The sequence below is a fragment of the Cyprinus carpio genome, chromosome A5 (assembly GCF_018340385.1).
Source record: "Cyprinus carpio isolate SPL01 chromosome A5, ASM1834038v1, whole genome shotgun sequence".
Taxonomy (NCBI): Eukaryota; Metazoa; Chordata; class Actinopteri; order Cypriniformes; family Cyprinidae; genus Cyprinus; species Cyprinus carpio.
In genome coordinates this window covers 4,457,786-4,473,883 of record NC_056576.1, presented here as the reverse complement: position 1 = coordinate 4,473,883, position 16,098 = coordinate 4,457,786, and the positions used below count along the sequence as shown (strand labels likewise).

The 16,098-nt window shown below is 34.0% G+C and overlaps 1 protein-coding gene across 1 annotated transcript in view; it reads left to right on the top strand.

The window, feature by feature from the left end:
- Window positions 1–12,823, top strand: part of LOC109068678 (peripheral-type benzodiazepine receptor-associated protein 1-like) — a 106,409-nt gene extending 93,586 nt beyond the window's left edge. The window contains 8 exon segments of the mRNA XM_042757246.1: window positions 482–612; window positions 1,717–1,885; window positions 3,676–3,744; window positions 5,212–5,265; window positions 6,868–6,971; window positions 7,052–7,123; window positions 9,887–10,006; window positions 11,148–12,823. Of these exon segments, the coding sequence (XP_042613180.1) occupies window positions 482–612; window positions 1,717–1,885; window positions 3,676–3,744; window positions 5,212–5,265; window positions 6,868–6,971; window positions 7,052–7,123; window positions 9,887–10,006; window positions 11,148–11,390 (962 nt within the window). The 3' untranslated portion in view covers window positions 11,391–12,823.
- Window positions 12,824–16,098: the final 3,275 nt, after the last annotated feature.

Below are 16,098 nucleotides of genomic sequence, written 5' to 3'. Positions count from 1 at the left end.
CTGATAACCAGAACTGGTTTGATTTTAAATGTAATCCTTGTTTGGTGTTTTTTTATATTGGGTGCTGTTTTAATCTCTACCATGACAGCATTGTTTAAAATCAGTTTGTTTATATATGAATAGACATATAGATGAATAGTCTTTCTCTCTTCCTGTCGTTCTCGCTCTGTACGGATGACTCATGTGCACACATTTCTGTAGCGGCTCATGGCAGCTTAGGATCAGGAGGTTTTAGTATGATTACCTCACTTAAGGACACGCCTGGGCCACACCATTATGGTTTTCAGGCAGGGGAGACAACGAGCATTGGGTTACTGACTGTAATGTTTCACAAGCACCATGAATTCAGCTTCCCAAAATGTGATGAAGGCATGACATGTCCAGATCAACCACCAGTGTGTTGCTGCATAAATACTAGAGGTGTTAGATGTACTGTTAAATAATTTCTTGATGAGTTTGCGTTTGCTCCTTGGTGTTGCAGAACCCAGAACATCTGGAGAAAATGAGGTGAGAGTGTTTGTTGCCCTCTTCCCATATGATCCTGCAGTCATGTCACCCAATCCTGACGCTGCTGAAGAGGAGCTTCCCTTTAAAGAGGGCCAGATTATCAAGGTATGACTCGGCTGAATTTAAGTTTGAAGTGATTTTCACACATGCATTTGTCTTCAACCTTATAAAGCATAACATGTGAAGTAGTAGTCAATAATAGACGTGGAACAGTTTATACTAAACCTTTAGATGAAAACAAACACTTTAAAAAAAATTTAATTGAATATATGTTTTATGTTTTGTATCATATTTCATACATCAGGCTTTTATGGCTCATATAGTATGATATAAGTTTATATAGTATGATCAGTTTTATTCAGAGGCCCAAAATAAGCAGAAATATGCAAATTGGTGCAGATGCTGATATTTATATTACCAAAAAGTGAAGAAATTTTGATGATTGTAATGTAAATAAATGAGGTCTATATAACAGTACAGCAGATACTTACATAAAATGATATAAATATAAGTCATCACTCTATATCTGCCAATAATATGTCTTCGTAAGATGAGATTTAAATGTTTAGTTTGATGATCAAATCATAATGATGATCATATTTGATACTGATTTTTCTAAAAAATGATGTCTGGATAATCAAATAAAGCTACAGTCCAGTAAGTGTTCATCTATGAAATATTACTGAAGATATTTTTACATTTACTTTATAAAAATCAGTAAAGATTTGACAGCAAAAAAACGCATGAAGCATGAGCTGATGGTGGAAGATTGTACAATTAGACTAAAAGGCCGTTTACTTGCTAAAAAGTCTGAACCATCAATGAGACGACAGAAGGCATGCAGTAGATTGAGTGTGTTCCTGTGGCTCAGTGGTAGAGTGTTGCGTTAGCAGCGCAAAAGGTTGTGGGTTCGATTCCCAGGGAACACATGTTAGGTAAACAAATGTTAGCCTGAATGCACTGTAAGTTGCTTTGGATAAAAGCGTCTGCTAAATACATAAATAAAAAAGAGTGACACATCTAAAACAAAAAATCTTATAACACTCATAACACTAGACCCCATAAAAATTATAAAAAGTAGGCTTTATAGGGTTAAAACTGCAAAGAAAGAAATGCCAAAACCTTATTATAATTCACAGAAAATACCATCTTGCTGTTTATAAAGCATCTAAAACAAAGTAAGTTGATTGCAGTGTTTCTGCTCCGCAGGTTTATGGGGACAAAGATGCAGATGGTTTCTACCGAGGCGAGGTGGGTAGCCGTCGTGGCTATGTGCCGTGTAACATGGTTTCAGAGATCCAGGTTGATGATGAGGAGACCAGAGACCAGCTCCTGATGCAGGGCTTCCTCTCCACCGAGGCGTCAATGGAGAAGATAGGTGTGTTTACCAGTGCATGCGTCAGTCATGCGTTTCACAAAATACCTGTGTGTGCAATGTCATTTTAGTTCTTATTTGATTCCTGAGCATATGCTGTAATCATTCAAACGCATTAGCATAATGTCGTTGCCTAGCTTCACATCAGGATCTTAAAGTGCCGTCTAGATAAACAACTGACCAGGTTTTGGAGCAGAGCTGTAGTCTGACTGACATTTATCCGAGGTCACATTTTGAGCATGTTTCTAAAATAAAAATAAATCTCTTAACTCCCTGTAATCGTTCAACGAAAAAGCCATAAAAATCCAGCCGCAGCTGACATTTTAGCATATCACATTTGTAGACATGAGCTTTAAAATATGCTTCAAGGTAACAACTTTGAGGAACTTCAAATCAAGTTCTTAAAGTGATAGCAGTGGATAAGTGGTGCTTTCATGTAATCCATAAAGATACGTGCAGTAGTTTTTCTCTCAGTTTTTCATGCATTGGTCAATTTTGGGATCTTGGACTGTTTTGATTCCATAACATGTCTTTTTCAGACTAGTGGAAAGAAAACATCCAAAATAAACATTTGAATGTTTGTTTTATAACACTTTATGTATTTGTGTCTTTAGTTTTCAGTTACTATGCATATCGTTAAAGGCTGTTAAAGGAGTTTTTTCTCCACTTCAGCAGCACTTACAAACACCAAACTTTACAGTTTTTTTTTTTTTTTCTGGCTTTTGACAGTATTTTCTGATTTATGGAGTAATAAAAATAGAAATACCAAATGAACCTGGCTTCATCCAGTGTTCAGATTTTTGTTCTGGAAATGCATGTAAATGAGTGCATATTTAATTAGATAATGTGTCACTGAAATTTCAGCATTGTCTTAATGCAGTGTGATTATTTAACTGTGGAAGTATAGTGAAACTTATTAGTTTTTCTTTTAGATACTGGTAGTGTCTTGCCTTAAAAAGTGTTGCATGTGAAGAAATGAATAGCACAAAATAATGTAAAAAAAAAAAAATCATAAACCTAATGAAGTTTTTTTTTACATGAAAAATCAATATCACATGACCAACCAAATACTAATCATTTTTCATTATCGGAGATTTTTTACTCTTAAAATTACTGAATCGTGGCTGACTGAGAATAGCTCGTTTCTACAAAGCCAGTGCACCTGAATTCCTCACTGCATTTCGTGAATCTGTTCTCGGTTTAATCTGTTTAAACTGAATAAAAGTACAAATTAATTAAAAAGGCAATTGCAACTTTTCATCTCTGGTTGTTTCTCACAATTTTGGCTTTATATCTGGCAACTCTGATTTTTTAGCTCAAAATATTGACATTTTCTTGTAAATTGCTAATTTATATTCCACAAAGTTTTTCTGTCAAAATTCTGACTTTTTTTTCGTTTTCTTCTTGCTATTGCGAGTTTATATCTCGCAATTTTGCATAATGAGAGAAAAAAGTCTGAATTGTGAGATGAAACGTTACATTTTTTTAAGCGGTGGCAGAAACAAGCTTCCATAGGTTTGTGTTTGACAGTCTGGACAATTTCATTTCAGATCTTCACAAAGCTTTTATGGTCACTGTGAGCAGCTCAAAGAGCAACAGTGTGGATCTTGTTTCCCAGAATGCTTTGCTGCAGTGGTGGATCAGCTCTTTCTTTCTCTTTCACTGTGGCACCTCATTGCTGATGCTTATTCTTATTCTTGTTTTGTGAAGTTTTTGCTTTCGTTTTGGCTTCTCATTCATTCTTGTCTGCTACTTGTCTTTTTTTCCTCGTATCCTGTTTAAATTTCATAAAGACGCCCGCTTACATGCACAGCTTCCACGCCGTCCCGCTGCACCGCCGAAACCTAGACGCTCCAAGAAAGGTGTGTGTCAGCGCTCGCTGTCTCCTCCTTCTCTCTGAGATTTCACCTGCGTTTGGTTTGAATTCACTCCCATCAGCTTTCTGCTTCTGCATCAGGAACTCTGACCAAAGGGCGACTAAAACATTAGACATTCTTAGTCTCGCTAATTTTATTTTTAAATCACAAAAACTACAAAATAAACACTTTACCAAATAAACAAACCAAATCTCACTGTGTATCAATTCATATCATTCATATCATAATAAAAAAATAAAAATCAACAACAAGAAAAAAAATGGTATTAACCAATAATACCATCCTCAAGTCTGTTTACACAAAAGGCCACTAAAAAGCAGAACACTTTTGAAACATTTTAAATACAATGGCATGTGAAATCAAGCTTCATGTTTCCAAACGCATTAAGTAAGTCTAAGTAGACTGTAGAAACCACTGGCTTACGATGCTTCTAGAAGATGCAACCCATATCAGTAAGTGAATAAATCACACTAGTCTATATATAATGATTATTAGAGCTGTAACTGCTGTTTTTCTTTTTTATAGACAAAAAGGACCTGAAAAAAAAACTAATAATAATAACAATCATAGAATATTTATATTTTAATTGCAAAAAAACAACAAAAACAAAAATTTTAAATTAAAAAATAAAAAAAAAATAATAATAATAATAAAGACGAAAAAATGATGATGAAGAAGACGAAGAAGAAATATAAAAACAAAAAATAAAAACATAAATTCATACAAAAAAACAACATAAGAAATAATATTAAAACAATAAAAAAATTTATAAATACATACATAAAAACAACATAAGTAGTAATATTTCGCAAATGCTATTTTCCAAACTATATAATAATAATACCTAAATAATATATTAAATGCTATTATTTCAAAATAAATGAATAATAATAATAATACATAAATGAATAATATATTAAAAAATAATAGTTATATATAATCTAAAAAAACTTGGGATAATTCACTTTATGCAACAAATGCTGTTTTTCTTTTTAGAAAAAAAGGTGCTGAAAAATTAAATAATAATAATAATGTTTAGTAATCATCTACCTCCTCTGTCTCTCTATAGTGATTTTATTTTATAGTGATTTTATATTTTTGTGTCACAAATGCTGTCAAACGTAGCTTGTATTGAACCTGGAATGAGTTCTGTAATCTAGTGTTTTCTAATGTGTGGACTCACTGTCCCCTTTGCTCAGCTCACCATCTCTATAGCAGCTGACTTCCTGAAGTGTGTGTGTTTGTGGTTCATGAATGCTGCACTCATAACCTCAAGGCTGTGTGGCTTGTTTTGTTTTTTGTTTTGTTTTGTTTTGTTTTGTTTTGTTTTGTTTTGTTTTGTTTTGTTTTGTTTTGTTTTTTTCCCCATGAGCCCAAGTGTAAGTCAAGGTCCGGCAGCCAATCAGATTGTGTCTAACCCTTCCCTCCTTGCTCACTTTTGTCCTTTTCCAGTGGAGTCGGCTGCGGCGTGGGACGACACGTCCGCAATGGACTCCTCCAGTCAAGGTTTGAGCTCCTCCTGTCCCGTCCTGCGTTTCTCTGTCATGTTTCCAGCCGCATGTGATGTGACTGACGGTTTAACAGCATGTTAATGTGCTGATGCGGCGCTGCATGCTGTTACCATGGAGATCTGCATCAAACATCCTCGTCTCTGATCTAATCACTAATGATCTTTCAGTCTCTCATCTGACAGTTGTGCTCATGTCTTCTGTGCTTGAATTGCTTCACTTTGCATGTGATTTCTGTCACAAGTGTTTCTCTTGAACAGTGTCATTAAGTGCCTTTTTCGTCTGTTTATCATGCAGTAGGTTTACCAGAAGTTTTTTTTTTAACAGAAATGATAAAGACAGTTTCTTTAATATGTCTGTCACTGAAGTAGCAAAGCTGCTACTCTACACATCAACCATTTAATTAATCATTTAATTAACTTGCTCGGCTAGATTGTCTTCAAACTATTCCCCTGCCGTGACACTTGTTGACCTGAAACTGATGACTGATGGGTTTCAGTACAGCTAGTTGTGTTCCGTTATGAATTGTGGTCTAACATTATACATGAATAAACAAAAATAAAGCTAACATAAATGCATATCTTATCAAACAGTACTCACAATACTTAAAACAGTAATATTGTAAAATATTATTAAAGTCAAAATAACAGTTATTGCGTTGAATATATTTGAATATATAATTAATTGTTGTGATGAAAAGCTGAATTCATTAGAATCCATTAGAAACTTAAGACACTAAAAAATGAAGCAAAAAAGCTCAAAATTCAACTTTGATCACAGAAATAAATTACATTTTAAAATGCATTTCAAATAGAAAACAGTTATTTTAAATTGTAATAATATTTCACAATATTACATTATTTTTTTATACCGTAATTATTCCAAACTTTTGACTGGTGTGTGTATATGTATTCTATATTTTGTAAAGTTCATGACATTAACTTTTTTTAATGATCGGCATTTTATGCAGATTTTTTTCTAACCATGTAACTTCACAGCAAATAAATATTTCAGTTAAATTAATTAATTGAAATTCTCAGTCTGGACAATAATGGCTATTAATCATTAAATCTAATAAACAGCAAATATTAAAAGTTGTAAATAATGCACGAAATTATAGAATAAATTTGAAGTAGTTGTCATTTCACAATGTTAGATTATTTAGTTTATTAGATTATTTAGACATCAAAGAAATTAATTATATATTTAAAAAAAAATGTTTTAATTGTTTTTTTTCCCTTAGTCTTATTTAAATGTTCTTTCTGTTCTAAATGTGGTATAGGTATGTATGTTTGTACCAAGAGCTCCTAAATAAAGCTCATTCTGAATCTGATAGATTTAGATATAATTGTCATTTCATGTTCTGAGGTCGTTGAGGGCCAGTCCTTCACATTCAAGCGTGGCAGTGTCTTCAGAGACACTAAACCATCACCAGATAAACCTAGAATACTGCCTTAACAAACGTATCAAATGTTCGAAATCAGATAAATATGTATTTTCTGGCATTTCTGTCACTTTCTGTGTCATTTTCACAGTGAACGCTGCTTCATTTCCAAATTTGCTTCACTGCGTTTTTAAAGAGGTTGCATTTGACTTGCAGACCTCAGTCGCTCCGCCGGCTCGATGGGAAGCTCGAGACCTCGCAGGATGGTGGCCATCTTTGATTACGACCCGAGAGAGAGCTCTCCTAATGCAGACATAGAGGTGACATTATTGCTATGACAAAACAGTTCCTTATACTAGTGAAGAGTCTAAAGCATGAGTCTAACGTACGGTTTTTCCAGGCTGAACTGACCTTCAGCGCGGGCGACGTCATATATGTGCTCGGGGACATGGACGATGACGGCTTCTACTATGTGAGTTTCTTTCAAACCTGTTTCTCTGTCTGTCTGTCTTTTTAATATATCCATAATAAATAGGGTGAAAGTTTTGTGCAATGACACGTTCATGACCGTACAACCATCGAGTTTTTTTTTTGTTTTATTGTTTTTTTGTGGTGTGTAATAAAAGTTGTGAAGTAATTGCTTCATAATAACTGTGCTTCGGTGCTGCAAAGATATTGTACAGTGCCAAGATCCCTGACTTTCTCATCTGAGCTGATCTGTCAGAGCCAGTGTTGGGGGTCATCATAATCAGATTACATTTTCAGAAGTAACTAAAAAAGTAACCCATTACTTTTAAATTTACAACAAAATATCTGATTTACTTTTTTAAATAAGTAATGCAAGTTACTTTGCTTTCCCATGTATTCACTGAGAAATTGTGAGTGAGGTGCATTCCTTCAGCCTGAGGCTGATTCATTTCACTTTTGGTGTCAAAGGGCGTTTAAAGGGTTTAAAACCCCCTGTTCCGGTTAGTTCTCACCACAATTTTGAAAAATGCAAAAAAGTGTGGGTGTGGTGCGCTGCAGAGTGAAGGGAGAAGAGGGGAGACGGGGAACACACAGTTTCAGTTTGTTTCAAGCAGTTTCATTTCACCCCCATTCAGTTGAAAGCACAAATAAATGCATGCCATTTGCATTTCACTCTGCATCGAAAACATATATGAACTCGCTGTTGCACCAACTTTTAAGACTTATTTTATATCAACACTATATAGATTTTAACCCCCGAAGACGAAAATAGCGCAAAAAGCTAAAAATTAACCCATCTATCATCCCCAAAACAAAAACCAACTCATAAAAACCAATAAAAACTATTATATGCAACACAAACACCTCTCCTAAAATCTCAGAGAAAGTTGTTTGGTGTTTCATGATCCTTTAACAATTTTTTTTCAAACCATACAATCACAACACAAAATTCAAAAACAAGTAACAAAAAATAAATCAAAAGCAATACAATTCATAAAAATTAACTAAAAAACTAACACTTAGACAAATTAACCCACTTAGTTACTTTTTTAATGGAGTAACGCAATATTGTAATGCATTACTTTTAAAGTAGCCGAGCATGAATTTCAGCACAGAGATTCAGATTTAACACTCTAACAGTGAGATGTGATGTTTGCTTATGTTATGATAGAAATATCCAGGGATGCATGCAACTTAACCAGAGCTGTGTTCAGCACATTAGGCATAAGTTTAATAAGTAGTGTTCCTGTGCCTCAGTGGTAGAGCATTGTGTTAGCAGCACAAAAGGTTGTGGGTTTGATTCCCAGGGAACACATGTTAGGTAAAACATGTTAGCCTGAATGCACTGTAAGTCACTTTGGATAAAAGCATCTGCTAAATGCATAAATGTAAGTTTAAGAATGAGTGTGTGCATGTTGTGAATTCATTTAATGAACTTTAAATATTTACAGTGTTTTTTGTTTCTTTAACAGATTCTCTTTATTCGTCTCCTTTATTCATTTAATTTTACAAAAAACAAGTGTCTGAGACCTTTGTATATTGATGTCAGTGGCTCGTCTGTGCTCAAAATTTAAAGTGATAGTTCACCTAAAAATTAAAATTCTGTTGCATTCTATTATTATTTAGTATTATTATACACAATTGTAGTTTTGATAACACTTTAAAATAGCCTTCCGTAGACCAATTAGTTACAGATTTTATGTATAATTTGTTAATGTTAGTTAATTATAATTACAATCTAACATTTATAACACATACAAGCTCAGGTATATTAAAAATATACAAGTACAGATTTTAAAAATGGATTAGTACATGTTGAAATTAACATTAACTATGATTAATTAATGCTTTAGTAGACTTTTTCATTATTAGTTAGTTCATGTTAACTAATGTAGTTAACCAAGGAAGTTTATTGTAAAGTATTACCATGGCTTTTTATATTTTGAATTACTTTTTCTATATAAATTTATAAATAACCTTTTAATTTTAGTTTGAATAATTTTATGTGCTTTTGTTATTTTTATTAGTTTTTTGTTGTTGTTGTTTTTGTTGTTATTATTAATACTATTTTTTATTATTACTATTCAGGTTTCATTTATTATTTAAGCTCAAGCTTTCATTTTATTATTCCCAATTTTAGTGCTTTATATTAAACTTATTTCAGTTAGTCACCAGGGCAACATTTCTAGTTTTCATTTGAAGGTTTTCATCTAATATTTATATTTTGTTTTATTTCAGCTTCATTTCAATTAACTATTTTTTAAATTGTTTTTTATTTAGATTATAACTTTATTTTATTTTATTTCCACTCTCATGTAAATTGTAAACAGTTAACTCCTTCTCAGCACTAGTTGCTTAAGTTTACAATAAATTCTAGTTTTCTAAAGTTCGTTATTTGTCTCCTCCTTTATTCCTTTAATTCGACAAGAAGCCTTCAAGTGTATGCATCCTGTGTAAAGTGAGATCAATGCATGATCTGTTTTAAAAATTTTATTTTATTACCTATTCAAATATTGTCATTCCAAAACCAAATGTTATTTTTCCATTACATTTTTCTTGTTTAAAAAGTCTGAAAAAAAGACTGGTTTTAAAGCTATTGTTATCTAAAATTAAGATTACTATCTCGGCTATTGTTAGATTAAATGGAGGACAAATGCACATATGTAGTGCAAATATATCAGAGAAATTCAGTATTTCTGGCCATGAACACATATGACTGAATGACTGAGCAAAGCAGCAGTGCATGATGGGATTGTGTTGTTTTCAGGGGGATCTGAATGGACACAAAGGCCTCGTGCCGTCCAACTTCCTGCAAGCTTTTCCAGAGACGGAAGAGGACACGGCGCGGACGGAGCACACGGAGACAGAGGGTCGCAGGGATTCACAGGTACATGTGTGTGTGTTTATTGCATGCATTAATGTTAATCATTGCATGCATTTTTCATTCTGTTCTGTCCATCCCTGATTAACAGCATTAGTTTCTCCAGCTGTCGTTTGTTCTGCATGTCATCTTATGTGTGTTTGTTTTTATTTTTGCATGGTTTTCAGAAGCACAGGAGAGGTGTTCACTTTAAACAGTGACCGTAAGTGTTTCACAGATCTGACCCGACCTGCAGCAAACCCTCCTCTTCCCCATTAGAAGATATATATATATATATGACACTGAGACACGCCTCTTTTTACCTGTATGACTGACTTTCTTCAGTGGAACACGAAAGGAGAAGTTTTAACAGCTCAGAAAAACAAAACACTAAAAAAAAATTATTTAATATATAACCAGTATTTTTTAATCTAAAATATAATTATTGAAAAAACAAAACACACTGCATACCAAACCAAATCTCAACATCACAACATAACATAAAAATTAAAACCACACCCCATCCCCCAAATAATTGTTTTTTTTGTGTGTGTTTTGTTTTAGGGACCCATGTTATTTAAGTGTTATTTATATGTTTTTACTAATATTTCGGGTTACATAATAACCCTGGTTTTTTTGGTGAACTAGCCCTTTAAAATCATAGTGAGACAGATGCCTCCATGAGTTTGATTTGTCATTTAAGCTGAAGCATTTTTAAGATCATGACAAAGTCAGGTGTCTGTCAGATTTGTGACTGGAACAGTATCTTACTTCATTTTAATCTTTTATTTTATTTTATTACTCTTATGTAATTGGTAGAAAGTTATCTCTCTTAAAGGCTTATTTAATTTTACTCTTTTTTTTATCTTCTTCTGGTAAGGTTTTACCATTTTTATCATATGTACATTTAAACATCTTATGTAGTTTTAATCTTTATATTTATTTATTTATTTATTTTATTTTATACAACTCTTATGTAATTGGTAGAAAGTTAACTCTGTCTCAGCTCTCTTAAGGACTCTCTTAAATAAGAATTTACCAGAAACAGGTTTTGAATTTTTAGCATGTGTGCATTTAAACAGCTTGTGTAATTTTATTTTTATTTTTATTTTATTTTTTAAATCTCAACTTCTTGCCCACCTTCACTTTTCATGTGTTTTTCTCCCAGGTGAGCCAGACAGAATCGTCTGAGCATCTTGATCCCGTAGGCTCCTCTCAACTAGACCTGAATCTACCAGCTCTGCCAGAACCGAACCCTGAGCCGGACTCTGAGCAGAAACCGACCCTGAGCTCATCTCTGCCCGCGACCCCTCCGTCCCCCGACGCCTCTCTGCACGAGAAAAAGAAGAAAGGCTTCTTCTCCAAGGGCAGGAAGCTCTTCAGAAAGCTGGGCTCCAGCAAGAAGGAGTAGCTGTGAGCCTGAAGATCTGCAGATTGCACTTTTTCTCGTGTGTCGTGTCAGTTTGAGTGTGTTTGACTCCGTCCAGCAGGAGAATCATTCTCATTCTCTGATGTTTGTGTCCATGATGACACAGATTCACCAGCGCTTTCATGTGTCAGACTCTTCCTTCTTTTCAAAAATAATCGCAATACTTGTGCAAACAGGGAAATGGGTTTAAACCCATTAAAGCTGTGACTAGAGCTCATGCCTGTTGAAAAGCTATAAAAATACTCAATTAAAGAGGAAAAAGATAGCGAAATATTCTAAATAAACACTTAACTTCAATATAACAGCATTTAGACATGAACTAACCATCTGCTAGTGTTCACAAACATCATCCACACTTGGATAGTAGAGATATGTTGAGATGATATTTATTCCAGGAATTCTGGAAAATAAAGTGAAGGTGGGCGACAAAATAATTTTGTCGCTACAAAAATATTTTGCACTACAAGTAGGGTCCAAGACTGCAGAGCTGTCCCTTTATCTGTTGTGTGTTGCTGGTGTTATCCGGTTAAAGCTAGAGTAATACAAACCGGTTAGTTAGTTAAACCAATACAGACTGAACTCAATTTTTTGCATATTAATTCATTCATTTTTACCGGAGAAAATCTGAATGATCACCGACTGGCCAAAACCTTTTCATATCCATATCACAATATTTTCTACAGTTTCAGATTATTTCATTGTTGTTGTATTCTACTTAAAATAGTGTTTTATTATATTCTACACACTACTGTGTGGAAGCCCGTCTCCGCCACTGAATAAAAAATTAATTTTTTTGCGACTTTTTATCTCACGATTCAGACTTTTTCTCACGAGTTTACATCTTACAATTTTGACTTTTTTATCAGAATTGCAAGATCTAAACTTGCAATAGTGAGAAATTCTCTCAATTCTGACTCTTTTCTCATAATTCGAACTTTTCTCGTAATTGCATGTTTATATCTCGCAATTCTGACTTTTTTATGGATATAAAGTCCAATTCTGAGGGAAACAAGAAGACTATTTTCTTACATTTGTGAGTTTATATCTCAACTCACAGTTGCGACTTTATATCGCACAATTCTGACTTAATTTCTCAGAATTGCTTGATATAAAGTTTGAATTACAATTTTATATCACATAATTCTGAGAAAAATAAGATCAGAATTGTGAGATTAAAAGCCACAGTTACCTTTTTTATTTTTCATTCAGTGGCAGAAACAGGCTTCCATACTTCTGTGCTCATTTCGACAATCAGTTACATTTTCATGCATTTTTTTTTTATTATTATTATTGAATATTATGCTTGCATTTGCTCAAAAAGCAATACATATTTATTATCAGTTTCATCTTTATAGTTTGTTATTTGCATGCTAAAACAGCATTTCAATCCAGAAAATGTTGATCTTTCTCTAAAAAAATAAATATCGATCATATGATGCACCAAAGAATCTATTATTGTTCGTAATGAACTCTTTGTATTTTAGTTCAGCTTGGCCTTTTCTACATGGAACTCACTTTACAATAGCGGCAATGATAATTCACTCGTTTATAATGTGGGATAAAGCATCGAAATGTACAGAAACATCGGCTTCTTTCTGCATGAGCTCTGTTTTAACTCTTCTTGCTTGGATCCTAATCTCTTTTCCTCCGTTTTAGGAGCGTTGTAATTAAGACACAGCATGTGAGCGCAACACCGCACACCCTTCAACTTCACACTGCTATGTAATGCAAGCGAAATGTGTTTGTTTTTCTAGCGTGATCCGTTGGTTCTTGTGGTCTCACGGGGCTCACATGAAATCATTTCTCAGGTCGAAGCGCTCATCAGATTCGCGTCTTAAGTCAGCTCTTGCTCTTCTCAGGCGAGACTGCCCAAACCACACAATCTTGCCAAAGGTTGAGGTGCTCTGCACATCACTACAGCAACCAATCACAGAACGCCAGGCACTTGGAGGGGCGGAGCTAGAGCCCAAATGTCCTCACAGACAGGAAGTAGGTTAAAGTTTCAACCGTTTCTCGAACAGAATATACAAAGAAAGTTGTGTTTTAGCATTATTGCAGATTCCAGATATCATCAAACAAGCATCTTTGATTATTTTATGGGTAGTGATGTGCTGTACAGCCCCTAATATCAACTAGTCAGGTGATTTTCCCCTCGCTGCACTATATAATCCAGATGCATGCTGTGATTCCTGCCACGGTGAAGCTGAGGAACGCACAGGCCGCAGATCTTACCATCATAACATCGTATCCTAGGCCATAATAAAAACTAGCCTTATGAAACCTCGTTTAGTCTTAACTTCAAGTTTACTACAGCTGTGTTTGTAATGACTGCATGCATGATGGGTTTCCATCTGTACTCGGCCTTATTTATTCTATTCATGTGTCGTAGTAGTTGCACGTACCTTTGTTTGGCCGTACGCGAAAGAGTGAGCTCTGTGTATTTTTGTGATTTGAGGTATGATATTTTCATACTGCGAGAACGAGAATCTATTCTTGTGTCTGTCCTGAAGGATGTTTTTTTGTACATTTTTGTAATGCATTTTTTGGAAACTCATCTGTAAATACAGCTTCTTTTTGTAAAGTATTATTGGGGTTTCTTTTGTGCATGCCGAAACTGTTTTTTTGGATAGTCACACGGGCTTCATGCTTGGTGGAGAAAGTCATAGTGATTTACTTGAAGTGAAAGACTTGTTGCAATATGGACTTTTTACAGAAATAAAGTATATTTTCACATAAAATGGGTTTTTGTTGTGATGGACTCAAATCAGTGTTCATATATATATATATATATACACACACACACACACGTCTATAATAAAATGCTATTCATATAATAGATGTAATATTTTGTGAATATTTTGAATAGGTTTTTATTTTTACATGTTCATTTTAGTTTAGCCTTTTTTTGTAGTTTTTGTTTTTTATATGTTTTTTATATGTCTGTAAAGTTTTTATTACTTTCATTTCAGTTTTAGTTTTTATTTTCAGTTGACATTTTAAGTAATGGAAAAGTTTTTGGTTAACTTTTTCAAGTAACAAAAATGTTTAATAAATATTAATGTTTTTTTTTGAAATTAAATAATAAATAAAAAAAAACTTATCTAGCAAAAAAAAAAGTTTTATTTAATTATGTTTTCATTATCTCAAAAAAAAAATACATCAATCAAACCTTGTCTCAGAGACAAAATAGTTTTATTTTTTCCGTTTTATTGAAGTTAAAAAATTTAGACAGCATGCATCATACAAGACATTTACAATGATTTTACAGCAACATCAATCAGAGAAACCCGGCTTCAGTTTCTGCAAGCGTGCTGCCGTCTCACGTGGACAAGCATTGACACTATGAGACGTGCACGGCTTTACGAAACCAAGCCAGTTCCTCTTTTCTCTCTTTCCTGTCGTTCTGTGTCGAGCGATGTGAAGTTTCCCAGCAGCCAACAGTACACTCATCCATAAAGTAGGAAACACTACACTGTGGCGAGGGGTTTAGTAGTGCTTTCTACTTTATGGATGACTGCACTGTATGTCCCAATGTCCAGGTGTCCAGGTGTCCACGTCTCCTCTGGAGAAACGCTGGAGATCTCAAACTCCTCCTTCACATAAACACACACACATTTCCACTTCTGCACAGCTCTTGAACCGCACCCAAGCTCTATACAGACTTCAAACTATAAACATTTCAGGAAATCGAGTTTGATTGATTGCTATTTGAACGTACAACAGGCAAAACAGAATTGTTTTGCAATTAATAATTCACTGAACTAGATTTAAAATACAGTATGAACAACAAATATACTGCAACATGCATTTTGTTGAATTATGTTAAAGTTTATACAGCAATTTTTGAAAATAAGTTGATTCAAATAGAAAATGTAAGAATAAACAATGCGTCATTCGCAAATGCTGGCGGTAGCGACACAAACGTCTTCCTCACATCAGATGGTAGCCATTTTGATCAACATGAGTAAGCTTTTTCTTTCGAAAGAAGATGAGTGTTTTATTACAGGAATTTATTTTAAAATGCAATTTTTTTGGTTATGCTGTTGTTTTGTGTGGGGGAAAGAAGAAACTTTACAGATAGAAAATTAGCGTTATTTATTTATTTTTTTTTGTACACTTTTTAACATTTCTGCTAAACAGGAACTGGTGCACATGCATTATTTTTAAAAGTTGTTCTACATCTTGTTAATAAATAATACTGAAATACAATTGACAATCTATTGCATTCCAAAAATTGACAAAATATTTTTTTGAATTTTTAAATTGTATGCATGTGTCAATGGAGAGTCCAAACGTTACAGTGAAAAACTTGAAAATATTTATGCAGAACATTAATGCATAAAGTTATAAACAAAAAAAATTAAAAAAGAAACAAAAAAAACGCTCAAATTTTACCAAACAAACCACTACATGATTACAACAAAACCCAACACAATGATAAGCCCATACGTTACCCATCAGAACTTGTATTTTATGGCTCAAATACATCCATACCTCTGTAGATCAAGACCAGTAGTGCCATGGTTGCCTCTTTCTTCTTCTCCAGGGTTCTTCAGGCGTCTTCCTCTGCAGCCCAAGTAGAAATGGGCCTAAAACAGAAGTGGTGCTCGTATTTAACCTTGCTGCCAACCACGTGGTGCTCAACCACACAGGAAGAGGCATAACAGTCAGTGGCCTGCGCCTCTCTTTC